This window comes from Myotis daubentonii, chromosome 14 (genome assembly GCF_963259705.1).
Source record: "Myotis daubentonii chromosome 14, mMyoDau2.1, whole genome shotgun sequence".
Lineage (NCBI taxonomy): Eukaryota > Metazoa > Chordata > Mammalia > Chiroptera > Vespertilionidae > Myotis > Myotis daubentonii.
In genome coordinates, this window is record NC_081853.1 from 19,363,575 (window position 1) to 19,379,929 (window position 16,355).

A 16,355-nucleotide genomic window follows, 5' to 3' on the forward strand; every position below is an offset into this window, starting at 1 on the left:
CGGTGAGGAGCACGCGGCCACCGTGGCGGGCGCGCAGTCGGGGGTGGTGGACCAGCCGACGGGTCGTGGGCTCGGCGGGCGGGCGGCGCGCAGCGGGCATGGCGGGCGTGGGGCTGCGGGCAGCCGCTCGGCGCTGGCTGCCGTGCCCAGGCCACGGACGGCCGCGAGCCACCTCGTCCTCGCCCTCCTGCCCCGGCTGCGGCCCCCCGGGCCCCGGCGTTCCGTGCTCTGCGCCCGCCCCTGCCCCCGCCGGCGGCTCCGAGCTCAGCGCGCACCTGTGGGCTCGTTACCAAGATATGCGGAGGCTGGTGCACGGTGGGTGAGCCCGGGCGGGACGCGTCGGCGGGGGGTGTCCTGGCGGCTGCAGACGCGCGCGGGGGCACCGCCCCCGAGCCGTCGTGGTGCCGCTCTCGGTGGGGAGCGCTGCCGTGGGGCTCGCTGGGACTCCTCAGGCCGGGCGAGGCCGGGCGGTTCTCCGGGAGCCGCTCCATTGGGTGGTCCCGGGAGCCTCCGGGGACCCCCGACGCCTGGAGCGGACAGGCAGGAGGTTTGTTCACCGGCTCCGTCTGCAGGAGCTCGGGGCTCCTGAAGCGACCGCGGAATGTAGGGGCCCCGCTCTCTTTGCTCGGGGTCCCGCCTGCCGGGAGGCCGCTGCGGAAACGCCCCCAACCCCTTGTTCTCGTAGGGGACGTAGTTGGGGCGGGAGCAGCAGGGACAAAGCCAGCCGGCGGCGCTGGCCGGAACTGGCTCCTAGGGACTGGCCGACCTCGGCGTCCGCTGATCAGACTTGCAGGCCCCCTGGATTCCGCCCTGGAAGGGAAGGAGGGAGATCAAGTTGCTCCAGTCCAGAAGGATTGCTGCGTCCTTGGCCGGAGTGCGCACTCCGTGTCCTGTGGCCTCTCTCCCCCTGCAGGATGGGCTGGAGGCCTGAAGCCTCCTCGAAGAGGGGCAGGCTGGGCCGGCCTGGGGAGGCCAGAGTTGAGAGCGCTGGTGTTTGCCCAGGGGTCCCCTGGGGCCCGCCTCTGCAGCACACAGATGTGGTTTGGGGCTTGGCCCTATCACTGTCCAGCTGGGTGGTGCCCAGCTGGCCTCACCCTCTCAGACCCTCAGTGTCTTAGGTCAGCAGTTTCAGCCAGTGCGCCGCAAGAATTTTTAAAACATGCAATACCTGAGTATTGAGTCAGGGGCACTGACCTCTTTTCCCTTAGATTGTCAAATAAAAAAATGACAGTAGCCGTCCACTGTGAATTAGTCAAAGTTATACCTTTTGTGGGTTGTTTTTTTTTGTTGTTGTTTTTTTTTTGTCAGATCGACAAAAAACTTACTTTTGGGTGTGCTGCAGAATTTTAGTAATTGGTTTGTGTGCCATGAGATGAGCAGGGTTGAAAGTCTCTGTCTTAGGTGTAAAACAATCCTGGTGCTTCTGTGGCAGGGTTGTGGCGATGACGCAGAAAGACCCAGGACAGGAAGGGCAGGGAGCCTCTCCCCGCGGGTGACAGGGCTTTCGTTGTCTGATAAGACAGGGGCCCCGTCTGGAATATTCCGCTGACTGTGTGGAGGCCTGGGAGGGTGGGTGGACGGTGGGGACTCACCTCTTGAGAAGCTGGAGGCAGAGCAGTTACAACCCCTGAGGAATGATGGTTTTGAAGCTCATGGGGCTCTCTGGGGATGCACTGCCCACCCTGGGTGTAGGGCAGTGATGGCGAACCTTTTGAGCTCGGCGTGTCAGCATTTTGAAAAACCCTAACTTAACTCTGGTGCCGTGTCACATACAGAAATTTTTTGATGTTTGCAACCATAATAAAACAAAGATTTATAGTTTTGATATTTATTTTATATATTTAAATGCCATTTAACAAAGAAAATCAACCAAAAAAGTGAGTTTGCCTGTCACCTCTGACACGCGTGTCATAGGTTCGCCATCACTGGTCTAGGGAGCAGGCCTGGGATGCTGTTTAAGGTTAAGACCTGCTGAAGAGCAGCTTGAAAAACCTCCCTGGCAGGTGTTGGGGGAGGGACCGAGGGAGGTGTCTTGGGCTTTGCCTCTCAGGGCTCCCATGGGTCTTCAGATCTGCATGGAGACCCCAAGCTCCTCTTGATGTGAACAGGGCAGGTCATTTGCTAATGCCAGAGTGAGTGCCAGGGTGAACCAGCCTTCCTGCCCCCTTCCAACTCCCGCCAGCCCAACGCCCCTCTGGCTGGGTTTTCTAGGTCTTGGGCTAATGCCTTTGGGCAAATTGTTGCCCAGTGCCAGGCCTCAGGCCAGCCTGCCCCCTCCCACATCAGAGGGAGGCTAGGCTGAGGCTGCCCAGTGAATAAGGCAAGTGGAGCGGCTGAATTCAGATCTCTTCTCCACTGTCTACTGCTGGGTAGTTTGGAACATGACTTTAACCTCTCCAGTTTCTTCCTCTGCATGGTAGAGGAATAAGTGTGATCACCTCACCTGATTGGAGTGAGGATTGAACAAGTTGAGCTTCTAAGGCACCTAGCGAGTGCTCCCCGCAGCAGCTGGGAGGGTGGCACCCACAAGTTGACTTGAGCGGGGGAGGCTTTGGAGCTGGGGGCTGAGGAGGAGAAAGAAGGGTGGGGGCTGGGCAGTGAGACCAGTGAGCTTGGAAGGCCACTGGGTGAGGGGCACCTCCTGCTCACCTGGCCCTGAGCACAGCCGCCTGTGGCAGGGAGTGGGACCTGTGGCCCCAGAGCTGTGTGTATTTTCAGTCCAGAGGTCGGGTCAGGAAGCCAGGCACTGTGGGCTGTTTCCCCATCCTGCTTCGTTCCTCGGAGAATTGTCCATCCCTGGGAACATCCTCAAGGGGAGAGGCGAAAGCCTGGACGTAGCCAGAACTCTGCCCACAAGGGGCTGTCCTGCCAAGCAGACCCCTCCCCTCCTGGGGACCACCGGACATTGTTGGTGCCCAGGAACTCAGGGCCGGGGGGGGGGGGGGAGCAGGGGGCAGGTCCTGTTGACACCAGATGAGGGGCCTCTCAGAAGCAGCTCCCTAAAAGGCTAAAGGCAGCTGTCGCTCACGCGCCTCCAAGTGAGGAGTGTTTTGTCTGCACCCAGGAATCATCTTCAAAACAGCTGCTCTGTGCCAGGCCTAGGTTGGCCTGCGTCCACCAGAGGAACCAGCCACACCAGTTCTCCCACCCACTCCCTGCACTGGGCCCCAGCGGAGAGGGGGTAGGGGTGGAGCCTCAGCCTGGGAGCTCATCAGCAAGTGTCTGCCAGGCCAAGGGCTTCTGCTTTGAGAACATGACTGACTGTGGCTGAAGCAGGAATGCCTAGAGGCTTGAGACTTCAGCCACAGGCTAGCGGTCTCCGGAAAGGAGCCCCTGCAAGGTCCTGTGCACCTTGTCCTGTCTGCTCCCTTCCCCCTGCAGCCCCTGCTCCCTGAGCAACCGAGGGACATCCAGGACGAGGAGGCGCATTGACCATTGAATCCTGCTTTGCCACAGTGCAGAGTGGGAATGCTGCACAGAGCGCACTCCGTGTGTCCCTCTTGGTGATAATTCTGTAGGTTGGCACAATGTTTTAAATATCTTTATTGGTACAATTTTTAATATATTTTTTATTGATTAAGATATTACATCTGTGTCCTTATCCCCACATTATCCCCTACCCCCCCTGCTCATGCCCCCCCTCCCAACCCCCCCGTTGTCCGTGTCCATTGGTTAGGCCTATATGCTTGCATGTAAGTCCTTTGGTTGATCTTTCCCCCTTACCCCCACCCTCCCCTACCTTCCCTCCAGGGCCCGACAGTCCAATCAATGCCTCTCCGTCTCTGGATCAGTCCTTGTTCATCAGTTTATGTTGTTCATTATATTCCACAAATGAGTGAGATCATGTGGTATTTATCCCTTAAAGAATATCCTTCAGCATTTCATATAATCCTGGTTTGGTGGTGATGAACTCCTTTAGCTTTTCCTTATCTGTGAAGCTCTTTATCTGACCTTCAATTCTGAATGATAGCTTTGCTGGATAAAGTAATCTTGGTTGTAGGTTCTTGGCATTCATCACTTTGAATATTTCTTGCCACTCCCTTCTGGCCTGCAAAGTTTCTGTTGAGAAATCAGCTGACAGTCGTATGGGTACTCCCTTGTAGGTAACTGATTTTCTTTCTCTTGCTGCTTTTAAGATTCTCTCTTTGTCTTTTGCTCTTGGCATTTTAATTATGATGTGTCTTGGTGTGGTCCTCTTTGGATTCCTTTTGTTTGGGGTTCTCTGCGCTTCCTGGACTTGGAAGTCTATTTCTTTCATCAGGTGGGGGAAGTTTTCTGTCATTATTTCTTCAAATAGGTTTTCAATATCTTGGTCTCTCTCATCTTCTGGCACCCCTATAATTCTGATGTTGGTACGCTTAAAGCTGTCCCAGAGCTCCTTACACTATCTTCATATTTTTGGATTCTTTCTTCATTTTGCTTTTCTGGTTGGGTGTTTTTTGCTTCTTCGTATTTCAGATTTTTGACTTGATTCTTGGGATCCTCTCGTCTGCTGTTGGGAGTCTGTATATTATTCTTTATTTCAGTCAGTGTATGCTGAATTTCTGACTGGTCCTTTTCCATTTTTTTCATTTTTTTGGCATTCTCATTAAGATCCTCGAAGGTCTCACTAAGTTCCTCGGAGGTTTCTAGAAGATTCTTGAGTAACCTTATAACTGTGGTTCTGAACTCTGTCCTCCATTAGTTTGCTGTCCTCCATTTCTTCCATTTGTGACATGTTTCTTTGTCTCCGCATTTTTTGCTGACTGCGAGGAGCCGCTGTGTCTATAAGGAGAACTGCTGTGCTGGAGACACCCTTATGCGGTAGGCCTTGCTTCAGTGGGGCTTTGGTGCGCACTGAGTCTGCTTCTTGAGTGTGACCCTTATAGGTGTGAGGAGTTGAAATCTAGTATCTGACCCGGAGTACCCTGGCTCCTGGATCTCCAAGTCAACCACTGTGTGGGTCCACGCAGCAGGGGCTACAGCGATATCAACAGATTTCTCCTCTTTGTTTGGAGTTTGGAAGTTTTGGAGCTCTGATTCACTGCAGTTTGTTAGGCTGCAAAAACACAGGTGCCTCCTTTGTGCTGCCCAGCACAGCTCCAAGGGGATATAGTGGGGCGGGGTCTCAGAGAGTTCCCAGGGCGGGGCTAACAGCAGTGGTGTCTTCAGAAACCCGACTCCGACTCCGGGACTCCCCGAGTGCCGAGTGCCCCTACAGCAACAGTGATCCCTGCAAGCAGCTCTGTGAGAAAGTCACCTTCGCTTTCCGACCCGCTGCAAGACAGTCCCGTTTCTCCCCGTAGGAGCCTGGACCCCAGCGTCTCACCATAAATGAGTTCAGAGCTTGACCCCTTCCGATTGAAAAAAACCGTGCACCCAGGTGCAGCAGCCTCGCGCCCCCCCCCCCCCCCCCCCCGCACACACACACACACCTCTGTTCTTGGCGCCTCTCCCCTCCTACCCGGTCTCAGTGCGCTTTTTCCTTTCTTTCTAGTTGTAGAACTTCCACTCGATCAGCTTTCCCGTGGTTCTGGATGACAGCTGTTTTGTCTTATAGTTGTGGTTTTAATGTTGTTGTGGGGGCAGCACGTACAGGTTTGCACCTTATGCCGCCATCTTGGTTCTCTATTGGTACAATTTTTATTTCCCCTTTCAGAGACAAGGAAACTGAGGCCCAAAGTGAGGGGACTTTACTGAAGTCACAGCCATGAGGAGGAGGGTTTGGTCTGACCTCTCTGACTTCAAAACCCATGCCTAGCCCTGACTGGTTTGGCTCAGTGGATAGAGCGTGGGCCTGCGGACTGAAGGGTCCCAGGTTCGATTCCAGTCAAGGGCATGTACCTGGGTTGCGGGCACATACCCAGTAGGGGGTGTGCAGGAGGCGGCTGATCGATGTTTCTCTCTCATCGATGTTTCTAACTCTCTATCTCTCTCCCTTCCTCTCTGTAAAAAAATCAATAAAATATATTTTTAAAAAAACAAAACCCATGCCTTTCCCCCACCCACCTCCCTAACTGTACAGATAAGGAAACTAAGGCAGATGAGCCTGGGGACCCCAGAGCCCGCTCTGCGCAGTGTCACTCAGCCCCTCTGGAGCAGCCAGGGGCTTAGAGTGGTTATGGCTGCATCCTCAGAGGGAGCAGCTGGGTAACGGCCCAGATCCCGACATCACGCGTCCTGCCTGTCGTAATTAGCAATGTTCCCTGGCTAGAGGCAGCAAATGTCATTATGTGGGCTGGCAGGCCGCTGAAATCCTATTAGAGAGGCCTTGATTCAAAGGCTGGCAGGTGCTTAGAGCTGGGAGCAAGAGTGGCAGGCGGGCTACCCAATACCTCCCACTCCAATAATGTTCCCAAGTCCCGCCCCCAGCCTCAGGCAAGGGGAGGGGGTCGGCACACAGCCATGCGTCCGATGGGGCTTCTGAGAGCCTGGAGGAGGCACAGGCTTAGTGCACCTGGCGGGCTGCAGGTGATGGTGTAACAGGACCGCACGGTAGTTCCAGCCGTTGCCAGCTCTGCCTGACCCCAAGCATGTGACCCTGGGCAATGACTTCTCTCTGAGCCTCTGCAGTTTGACCACCTGCAGCACTGGGCTAAGAGGACCCATCCTGGGTGTCTTGGGAGACTCCCAGGGCTGGGCACCTGGAAAGTGCTCAGTAACCGTTTGCTACTTGTGTGATCATCATCTTCACACTTGCATCTCCTTCCTCTAGACCTCCTGCCCCCTGAGGTCTGCAGCCTCCTAAACCCAGCCGCCATCTATGCCAACAATGAGATCAGCCTGCACGATGTCGAGGTCTATGGCTTCGACTATGACTACACGCTGGCCCAGTACGCAGACTCACTGCATCCAGAGATCTTTAATGCCGCCCGGGACATCCTGATTGAGCACTACAAGGTGAGGCTAGCCAGGCAGGGTTCCCAGGCCCTGGAGAGTAGGTGGCTGAATTGATCCTCCGAGCCCGCTGCTCAGCCAGCAGTGTGGCCGTGCCACTGGCTCAGGCCTGGTCCACTTTCCCCCCACAGTACCCAGAGGGCATTCGGAAGTATGACTACAATCCCAGCTTTGCTATCCGTGGCCTCCACTATGACATTCAGAAGGTGAGTGGCTAGACCACTGATTCCCCCTGGCCCCTCCTTACTGGTTGTGTATCAGCCACTTTCTTGGTCCCCCATCCCCTGTGGAGGGAGCTCATCCGTCTCACCCCATGGCCTCATTCATAGCTTTAGCTTCTTGGTGTGTATGTGATCCCCTTGATACCATCCACCTGGGGCTTCAGTGTAGGGGGTGGAAAGGCTGGCTCATGGCCGATGGCAGACTCCTTCCTCACCGCCCATCCCGCTCTCCTCGTGCCCCCAGAGCCTTCTGATGAAGATTGATGCCTTCCATTATGTGCAGCTGGGAACGGCCTACAGGTCAGTGCTGCCTCCGCCCTGACCCCACCGTAGTTGTCCGTTCCAGGTCACACTGTCCTGCCTCCCCCCACTGTTCCCCACCCTACACTTCTGCCCCGGCTCAGGACCACTTGGGACTGATGTCTGTGTGCCCACCCAGGGGCCTGCAACCTGTGCCAGATGAGGAGGTGATCGACCTGTATGGGGGGACCCAGCACATCCCACTGTACCAGATGAGCGACTTCTATGGCAAGGTACTCACTCTGCTGCCCAGGGCAGCCCGCTCAGTGATCCAGTGTGGGTGCTGGCTCCCTAGGAGGCCAGGCCCCGCCCCTGACCCACAGCTGCACCCTCTACTAGTGTCCCAAGGCAGATTTGGAGCCCTTGGTCTTCAGAGCTGGGGGTGGCGGGGCTGGAGAGGTTGCTAAAGCAGCGCCCCCTCCTCAGGGCCCCTCCATCAAGCAGTTCATGGACATCTTCTCGCTGCCCGAGATGGCGCTGCTCTCCTGTGTGGTGGATCACTTCCTGGGCCATGGCCTGGAGTTTGACCAAGCGCACCTCTACAAGGATGTAACGGTGAGGGTGCTGGGCCTGTTTGGGGTGGCAGGGAAGGGGAAGTCCAGACACCACAGGGCAGGCCCTCCTGGTCACCACTGCACCTCACTGTCCCTCCACTGCCCCCAGGACGCCATTCGAGATGTGCACGTGAAGGGCCTCATGTACCAGTGGATCGAGCGGGACATGGGTAAGGGTGGCCGGTGGCTGCAGCCTGCCTGGGCAGGGGCAAGGCTGGCTCTCACAGGTGCATCTCCCCCCAGACAAGTACATCCTGAGAGGGGATGAGACGTTCGCCGTCCTGAGCCACCTGGTGGGCCACGGGAAGCAGCTGTTCCTCATCACCAACAGCCCTTTCAGTTTCGTGTGAGCCCCGCCCCACCCTGGTGGGGAGGGGGGGTCCCGGTGGGAGCAGGCCGGCCCCAGCCCTCAGACCACCTGTCCCACCTCTGCCCTTTCCTGTCCAGGGACAAGGGGATGCGGCACATGGTGGGTCCCGACTGGCGCCAGCTGTTTGATGTGGTCATCGTCCAGGCGGACAAACCCAGCTTCTTCACCGACCCGCGCAAGTATGGGCCTGGCAGGGGCGGCGGGGCCAGGGAGTGGGCCTGTAGTCATGTTTCAGAATGCCCTCTGGGTACTGCCCTGTGTGCTTGGGGTGCGGATGCCCTCTTGTTGGCATGTGGGAGGTGGCCCACATGAGCAGGTGGGCCTTTGCAGAGTGGGATGGTACCTAGTTCATGGTCTTGCCACAGACTAAGTCACACCCTTTACCCCCGACCCTAGGCCTTTCCGAAAACTTGATGAGAAGGGCTCGCTCCAGTGGGACCGCATCACCAGCCTGGAAAAGGGCAAGATCTATCGGCAGGTGAGGGCCATCTAGTTGGGAGTAGCACCTGGGTGAGCGGATGGCTCAAAGGCCAACCGAAGCCCCAGGGGGCAGTGGCATCGCCTCCTGGGGCACCAGGGAGTGGCTCTCAGGGCACAGGCCTAGGCAGTGTCAAGGACTTGGCCTGAGGGTCAGGTTGCCTGCATTTGAATTCTCACTCCATCCTGGTTGGCAGAGGGAGCCTCGCCGAGTTACTTGGCCTCTTGGTGCCTTGCCTGCCTCACCTGGTGAAGAGGCCTCATACTCAGCTTGAGTGGTGGTAAGGCCTTGGACTGGCCAGGCACTCGCTAAGTGTCCAGTAAATGGCACTGTTACGGCTTGGGGCTGCGGGCTCTGCTGCAGCCTGACATGCCTGGTTGGAGCGGTTCCTGGGCCTCTCGTTCAGTGGTCGCCGACCTTTTGGACCTCACGGACCACCGTTGGCGACCGACCGCTGCTGCTCTGGGAGACCTCCCCTCCCCGTGGCCTAGGAAGATGAGAAGGCGAGAAGGGGCCTGGTAGGGGGTAGCGGGGTGGCTCTGAGCTGGAGCTGATTAGGCATTTGGCCTGGATGGAATGCGGAAATCCTGGCCGAGCTGCTGAGTGGGCTGTCTTGGGGGCTGGAGCTCTAGGAGCTGGGGGAGGGAGGAAGCCGCAGTTGGGCCAGAGGCACAGCCGCAGGGAGCAGCCTCCCTACCCAGTGTGGAGGCCTGGCCTGCAGGCACTGCTCCGTCTCCCACCCTGCTGGCCCCCCGTCTTCATGGCCCCGCGGGCAGACGTTCCCTCACTCTGGGGGGTCACACAGCTTTGTGGGGAGCATGTGATCTCCCTTTGGCAGCTTTCAGATGTTTCCTTGGGGCTGATGTTCTGAAGTGTGTGTGTTGGATCTTGTCTGTCTTTGCTCCCTCCCCTCCTCCCTCCCTCCCCTGCTGCTCTGGCTCCTTCCTGACTCAGCATCTGTGCCTCCAGATTCTTTCTCTTGGTTCATTCAGGGCACATCCCCTCTGCCCATCATACCTCCCTCTCCTGCAGGTCCCTGAACCTCGGCCTCGCCACTGGGCTCCTGTCCACAGTGAAGTCTTTCGCAACCACCTGTGCTTTCCTCTCCCTGGGCCTCCTGCTTTAGTGACTCCTCTTTGCTGAGTAACAGTTCTCACCTGGGGTGTGGGCGCTTGCCCTGTGGCTGCTGCACTTCCTGCTCTGGGCCCCTGGCTTCTCCGCTGGGAGTTTCCTCTGTTGTGTCTGAGCCTGGCTGAGAGTTTTCATCTTTTCTCCAGCTTCGGAGCCGGAGGGGCAGATGGCCTCAGTGAGGTCTGCCGGGTCCCTCTGGGCTCAGGCCGGGGAGGCCAGAGCTTCAGGGCCATGGGGTCGCTGCTGCCGTTTATTTCCCACAGAGTGGACTCGGTCCCTCGCCTGGGGTGGGTGTGAGGCCTTGGGGAGGGGAGACTCTGGAGGCACACGGGCACCGTGCCAGGCCTACAGGAGACCTTCCTGCAGCAGGCGACCCCTGCCTGAGTGTGAGGCGGAGGTAGCCAGGGCCAGAGCCCAGAGGAGACAGCAGGCCACGGGAAAGGGCAGCCCAGCATCCGGCCGCAAAGGCCTCGCTATCTGAGATTGAGGAGAAGGGGTGGAGAACCAGGCGTGCTTCTGGCAGCAGGGGAGTCCCTTGGGTCCACTGGGCTCAGCCGTGTCCCCTCCTGTCACCAGGGAAACCTGTTTGACTTCCTGCGTCTGACAGAATGGCGTGGCCCCCGGGTGCTCTACTTCGGAGATCACCTCTACAGTGACCTGGCGGTGAGGGGGGCAAGACTGGGCCTCTGGGCCGGGGAGGGTGCCCCCCAGCTGGGGCTGAGCCTTGTCCTCCACCCTGCCCCCCAGGATCTCATGCTGCGGCACGGCTGGCGCACAGGTGCCATCATTCCCGAGCTGGAGCGTGAGATCCGCATCATCAACACGGAGCAGTACATGCACTCGCTGACGTGGCAGCAGGCGCTCACGGGGCTGCTGGAGCGCATGCAGGTGCGTGGCTGGCCAGATTTCCCGGGGGGCGGGACCAGGGCTGCCACCTGGGCACACACATCCAGGGCACACTTGTCTCCCCCAGACCTACCAGGATGCCGAGTCACGGCAGGTGCTGGCTTCCTGGGTGAAGGAGCGGCAGGAGCTGAGGTGAGCAGGGTGGGGCGAGAGCAGGAGCCCCGTCCGCCCCGTCCTGTGTGGCCCCTGGAGTGCGTCCTGTCTCCCTCCCCAGGTGTCTCACCAAGGCCCTGTTCAACGCTCAGTTTGGGAGCATCTTCCGCACCTTCCACAACCCCACCTACTTCTCACGGCGCCTCGTGCGCTTCTCCGACCTGTACATGGCCTCCCTCAGCTGCCTGCTCAACTACCGCGTGGACTTCACCTTCTACCCGCGCCGCACGCCCCTGCAGCACGAGGCGCCGCTCTGGATGGACCAGCTCTGCACCGGCTGCATGAAGACGCCCTTCCTCAGTGACATGGCCCACATCCGCTGAGGAACCTTTATTGTCCAGAACAGGCCCCGCCCTCCTGCCCCGATGGCAATAAAGGGGTCTCTCCCGCCGCCTCTGCCGCGTCACTTCACTGCGAGGATGCTCTGGGTGTCTGGGAAGTCCTCCTCCAAGAGCGAGTCCTGCAGGGAGGACCCAGTGGGCTGGGCTGAGACCAGGCCCTGGGCCCACTTCCCCCCACACGCCCCGTCCCCCACACTCACATTGAAGGGCTCACAAAAGGTATCGTTGCTGCCAAAGACTGGGTTGGGGATGGAGACCAGGGTTGGGCTGGTCCCTTCCTGCCAGGGGGAGAAGTCGTCGTCAGCGTCATCTTCTGCCTGAGAAGAGAGGTGAGTGGTGAGGGGCCTAGAGCAACATCCATGACCCCAACCCCAACCCACCACCCAGCCCTACCTGGAAGACAGAGAAGCCAAAGCCGGCGGCCTTGCCTCGGGCACGGAGGTAGCCGACTCCAGCCACCAGGCCCAGCAGTGTCCCAGCAGCTACCACGGCCCCCACGCCCGCTGCCACGGGCCGGGCCTCGGGTGCCACCGCCGCCCGCTGCACACAAGGAGAACGTCAAGGACATGGCCACGCTGTCTCTGCCCCCGCAGCTCTGCCCGCTCCCCACCCCCACCAACTCACGGGCTGGGGGGGTGTCAGGAGGGGGCTGGCCAGAGTATGGATGATGCCATTGAGGGCCATGATGTCCCACACGATGACGCGGCTCACCACAACTGTCCTTGGGGCCTGGAGGGAGACCGGAGTCAGGTCCGGGGCAGGGGGGGCGGGGGGGGGGGCGGGGGGGAGGGGGGAGAGGCCAGACTTACCACAGGGGCCTGAGAACTGTTGTCCGAGCCCACACCTCTGACAGCGAGCCTGAGGCCCGAGCGGGAGAGGAGCAAGGTGCCCTGGCTGATGTTGGTGCTCAGGAAGGTAGCGTTGGACGCATGCAGCTCCAGGTCCGGGCCACTCAGTGTCTGTGGGCAAAGCCAAGGCCACTCACCCTGCTTGCTGGCCTGGACCAGCCAGAGGGAGCAGGCCATACCCCCTGCTAGTTACCATGTTGTCCACAAAGCCCTCATTGACCGGGACAAACAGTGTCTTGTAGGTGAGCTCATCGTCCAGGAAATCCAGGAAGTCGAGACCTCGAGGAGTGGCATTCGCATAGTCCAGCAGCATCTGGGAGGGTGGGGAGACCGGGCTGTGAGCAGGCTCCCTCTCCAGGGACCCCAGCTACCCTGAACCCCCGGGGCCTCTGCACACCCCGTAGAAGGTGGAGAAGTTGGCGGTGGCGGCTAGTACATCAAGCAGCTTTCCATTGCACGTGCTGATCCCATCACCCACAAAGCCATCGCGGCATCGGCAGGCCACATCTGCGGGAGAGGGGGGTTCAGTGGGTTGGTGGGTCGGTGGGAAGGGGCAGAGCAGGGGAGTGAGGCATGGTGGGGGCGGCTGCACCTTGCATACGGTAGCAATAGGCATCCCAGCGCTCTGACAGGTTCTTCCGGGTGCCCAGGCTGACCACGCCCACCTGACCAGCACCACAGTCTGCCTCAGGGAAAACGACGGGGTGGGCGGCTGAGCCGTTGGCCAGCCAGCCCACAAGGCACAGGTGGAAGCCCAGCTGTAGAGGTAGGGGGGATGTTGAGACCCAAGGCCCAACTCAAGGGGCTCCCACAGGCTTGGCTCCATGCTCCTGGGTCCCACACACCTGCTGGGCAGCGGAGAGCTGAGGAAGAGAAGCAAGGACAGCTCCCTGGGCCCCACATGCTGCCTCAGCCTCAGAGAAGTTGAGACCATAAGGGCCGCTGGTGGCCTGGAGGTGGAAGACACCAGCCCGTTTCTCTGCAGGAGGGAGGGATGCAGTCAGCTGGGGCCCTGAGATAAGAAACAGGCATGGAGCAGGCAGGGAAGCTCACCCTGGAAGTGCAGGTCTGTGCACACGGCATCCATGTGACACGGTGGGGGCTGGCCCAGGCAGCGGTCCACGGGTGGCTCGGGCTCCTCCAGACACTGCAGTCCATCACCCACATAGCCGGCGTGGCACACACAGCGCCGTGTGTTCTGGGGCAGGAGAGCAGGCAGGTGCCCTTTAGGGATGGGGAACCCACTGGGACCCCCCCACCCAGCTGCTGGGCTCCCCCTGCTCACTGGGCCGGTACTCAGGCAGTCCGCATGCTCGCTGCAGCCCCCTCGGTGGCTGTCTTCGCAGGGGTTGCGGGCCCGGCAGCTCCAGCCATCACCCTCATAGTCTGGCAGGCAGGCACAGGTGACCACTGTCCCTACCTGGCTGCAGTTGGCATGGTCACTGCAGCCACCACGCCCATCCTGGCACAGGTCTGCCACTGGGGAAGGGAGAGAGTGACTGGACCAGGTGACAGGAGGGGAATGGGCCTCCCACCTCATGTCCCCTCCCACCTGCTCACCTGTGCACGTGTGGCCATCCCCTTCGTAGCCCAGGCTGCATTCGCAGACGTTGCCTGCACGGCATACTGCCTGGGGTGCACAGGGTGGGACACACACAGGCTGCAGCTCTGTCCCCAGGGCCCACCCCACATATCAAGGTTAGTAGTTGCCCTCCTGGATGCCCCCAGCTCCATCCCACCCACCCCCAGTGCCTCCACCTGAGTGTGCAGCTGGGGCATGCACTGGTGTGTGCAGGGTGGGCACCAGCACAGGGTCACTCACCCAGCTGCACTTCACAGAGTGGCCCAGTCCAGCCCTCGTCACAGAAGCAGTAGCCAGAGCCCCCAAGGCCCTCATCACAGTGGCCATGAGAGGCACAGCGACAGGCTACAGAAAGCGACAAGCAGGAGGAGGGAGTTGGCATGTGGGCCAAGGGGGGGGGGGCAGGGCAGGGAGGGGCAGGACAGCCCACCTTGGCAATGAGGCCCAAAGGCCCCTGGGGCACAGAGTTCACAGGCTGTCCCAGCAAACCCCGAATGGCACCTGCACTGCCCACTGCCGCTCATGCCGTCCATGCACACGCCATGGTCACTGCAGGGGTGGCTGGCACCCCCAGGGCAAGCTAGGGGTGGGGGTAGGAGAAGTGAAGTGGGGCCAGGGAGTCTCCTCAGGACTGCCCCTGTCCCCCACAGCAGCCCCAGCCCAGGCACACTGTCCATCCTCCACCCAGTGACAGCCCAGGTTCTTCAGATGCAGGAACCCACCCAAGTCCCCACGCTGCTGAGCACCCTCCAGGCCCCCAGCACACCCCATGGGGTCCTTTACCATCTACACACCCATTCCATCTCTTAGAGCCTCTCCTAGTAAAATCCACGCACCACCCCCAGCCCCTGAGCTCCCCAACCCCTCTCAGAAATGGCCAGGTCTGTGCCCTCGGCAGCCAGAGGAGCCAATCAGCAGTGTCCGCCACCTCCGACGCTCACCTCGGCACTCACTGCCATAGTGGCCAGAGCAGCAGCTGGGCTTCCAGGTGGTGGTGACACAGTTGCGGTGGCAGCCCCTGGCCAGACTTCGGGGCTGGCCCCAGAGGTTGCGCAGTGTAAAGGAGCGCAGCGCAGGCGATGTCCACAGCTTTGAGAAGTAGCGCAGGCAGGTCTGGGGGCTTCCCTGAGCCAAGAGGAGTCAGGCTGCAAACAGCCTGAACTTGGAGGTCCTGGGCCCTTCCAAACCTCCACTCAGCTCCCAGCCCCTTACCTGCTCCTGTGAACCCTCAGGACATGGCGGTTCCTGCCCGCAGATGCTGCAAATCTTCTGGAAGGAATGGGAGCCAATACAGCAAGGTCAGGTGGATGAACGGTACAGGTGGGCTTGGGCCCTTGCCTGTCTACCTCTGCCCCCTTACCAGCCACAGTGGCCGAGTCTCAAAGTGGTCACAGCGGGCTCCAAGGCCAGGTGGTTCCAGCAGCTGGTCAATGCCATAGGCCAGGCCACCTTCAAAGGGCAGGTGTCGCTGCACAATTCGGGCGTCATCCTCACCCACCATGAGCTCACCCTGCAGGCAGAGGGTGTGGGATACATGGGGCTCACAGATGCACAGCAGCCCAGCCCTCAATGCAGGGCCCCTGCCTCCTTCCCTCAGGCCATCTCCCCAGACTCACCGGCCGAGCCCGGCTGCACGAGAAGGAAATGGGGGTCCCGTGCAAGGTGCGAAGTGGGCCCAGGTTGGGCAGGTCAGACGCCAAGGCCTGAGCAGAAGAAGCCATGGTTGGAGCTGGGCAGGCAGGCTGGGTGGCAGTCCGTGGGGACCAAGGTCGGGGGTGCACCCACCTCTATGTTACGGATCACGTGGCCCCGGAGAATGGCTGCCAGCTTGTCACGGTGGTCCTCATGGTACAGCCAGGCCTGGCGGTCGGGCGGCAGGGCACGCAGGGCAGAGTCTGTGGGCCACAGCATTGTGAAGGGCCTATGGGACGCATCACGAAGCAGGGGCAGGAGACCAGCCACCTGGCAGGGAGGACGAGGCGTGCAGTCACAGCCTAGTCAGACTGGAGGGCGGAGGTAGGGGGCTGGGCCACAGAGACCCAGGCAGCCTCCCCTCCAGCCACCCTCCTCTGTAGCCACCCCAGGCAGCTACGGGAACATACAAGGGATAAACCTGCACACACCCTGACTACTGTCAGGTATGTGGGCACACAGAACCAGCGCATCCTTGTGCCCTCGCTGGGAAGCCCACGCACACAAACACGGCCTGAACGCACACAGGGGACAGGTCTGTACACAGCTGAGCACAGACACACACACGCACACACCAACAGGCTCACACACAGGAGCATACCGTCACAAGGCTGCTGAAAATCTTGTAACCGAAGCTGTCCGCAGCGGCGGTGACATTTCTCTAGGGAAAGGCGCTGGTGAGCTGTGCGTGCAGGTGGGGAGGGAGGAGGGCTCTCCAGCCCCCAGCCACCTGCCTTCCAGGTCATACCCGCAGGATCGGGGCATCCTCAGGCTCCCAGTGCAGCACGTCTGGCGGCAGCAGGACACGGTCAATGAAGTGCAAGATGCCGTTCACCGCCTGGTGGTCACTGCTCACCACTCGTGCGAAGTCATTGATGTAGATGTTGCCCTAGGGGCGAGGCC

General features: G+C 60.0%; 2 protein-coding genes across 5 annotated transcripts in view; one reads left to right on the forward strand and one right to left on the reverse strand.

Annotated features, from left to right (window-relative positions):
- Positions 1-11,379, forward strand: NT5DC2 (5'-nucleotidase domain containing 2). The gene is made up of 14 exons (XM_059663374.1): positions 1-315; positions 6,695-6,879; positions 7,008-7,082; positions 7,342-7,397; positions 7,537-7,630; positions 7,824-7,952; positions 8,061-8,121; positions 8,195-8,297; positions 8,399-8,500; positions 8,718-8,799; positions 10,507-10,593; positions 10,678-10,818; positions 10,904-10,968; positions 11,051-11,379. Exons 1-14 carry the CDS (start codon positions 99-101, stop codon positions 11,310-11,312), a joined length of 1,659 nt encoding a protein of 552 aa, XP_059519357.1. The 5' UTR covers positions 1-98; the 3' UTR covers positions 11,313-11,379.
- The window catches only part of STAB1 (stabilin 1), a 26,618-nt gene continuing 21,567 nt past the window's right edge, over positions 11,305-16,355 (reverse strand). For 2 of the 4 annotated variants that reach the window (XM_059663362.1, XM_059663361.1), the window contains exons 49-69: positions 16,201-16,341; positions 16,054-16,113; positions 15,546-15,722; positions 15,377-15,463; positions 15,121-15,270; positions 14,973-15,029; positions 14,702-14,885; positions 14,191-14,340; positions 14,001-14,105; positions 13,739-13,846; positions 13,464-13,657; positions 13,232-13,376; positions 13,024-13,157; positions 12,771-12,936; positions 12,576-12,685; positions 12,372-12,491; positions 12,140-12,289; positions 11,955-12,059; positions 11,724-11,870; positions 11,531-11,647; positions 11,305-11,449 (exon numbers count right to left, since the gene is read on the reverse strand). In XM_059663362.1, coding sequence (XP_059519345.1) covers positions 11,393-11,449; positions 11,531-11,647; positions 11,724-11,870; positions 11,955-12,059; positions 12,140-12,289; positions 12,372-12,491; positions 12,576-12,685; positions 12,771-12,936; positions 13,024-13,157; positions 13,232-13,376; positions 13,464-13,657; positions 13,739-13,846; positions 14,001-14,105; positions 14,191-14,340; positions 14,702-14,885; positions 14,973-15,029; positions 15,121-15,270; positions 15,377-15,463; positions 15,546-15,722; positions 16,054-16,113; positions 16,201-16,341 — 2,664 coding nt within the window. In that variant the 3' untranslated portion in view covers positions 11,305-11,392. Of the gene's footprint in view, positions 11,450-11,530; positions 11,648-11,723; positions 11,871-11,954; positions 12,060-12,135; positions 12,290-12,371; positions 12,492-12,575; positions 12,686-12,770; positions 12,937-13,023; positions 13,158-13,231; positions 13,377-13,463; positions 13,658-13,738; positions 13,847-14,000; positions 14,106-14,190; positions 14,341-14,701; positions 14,886-14,972; positions 15,030-15,120; positions 15,271-15,376; positions 15,464-15,545; positions 15,723-16,053; positions 16,114-16,200; positions 16,342-16,355 lie in introns of all 4 variants that reach the window. The other 2 variants (XM_059663363.1, XR_009448501.1) reach the window with 2 other exon arrangements.

Coding starts and splice junctions, on each gene's coding strand:
- NT5DC2 (XM_059663374.1), top strand. CDS start 99: ATGGCGGGCGTGGGGCTGCGGGCAGCCGCTCGGCGCTGGCTGCCGTGC. Junction 7,398..7,536: donor CAGCTGGGAACGGCCTACAG/GTCAGTGCTGCC, acceptor GTGCCCACCCAG/GGGCCTGCAACCTGTGCCAG. Junction 8,122..8,194: donor GTGGATCGAGCGGGACATGG/GTAAGGGTGGCC, acceptor ATCTCCCCCCAG/ACAAGTACATCCTGAGAGGG.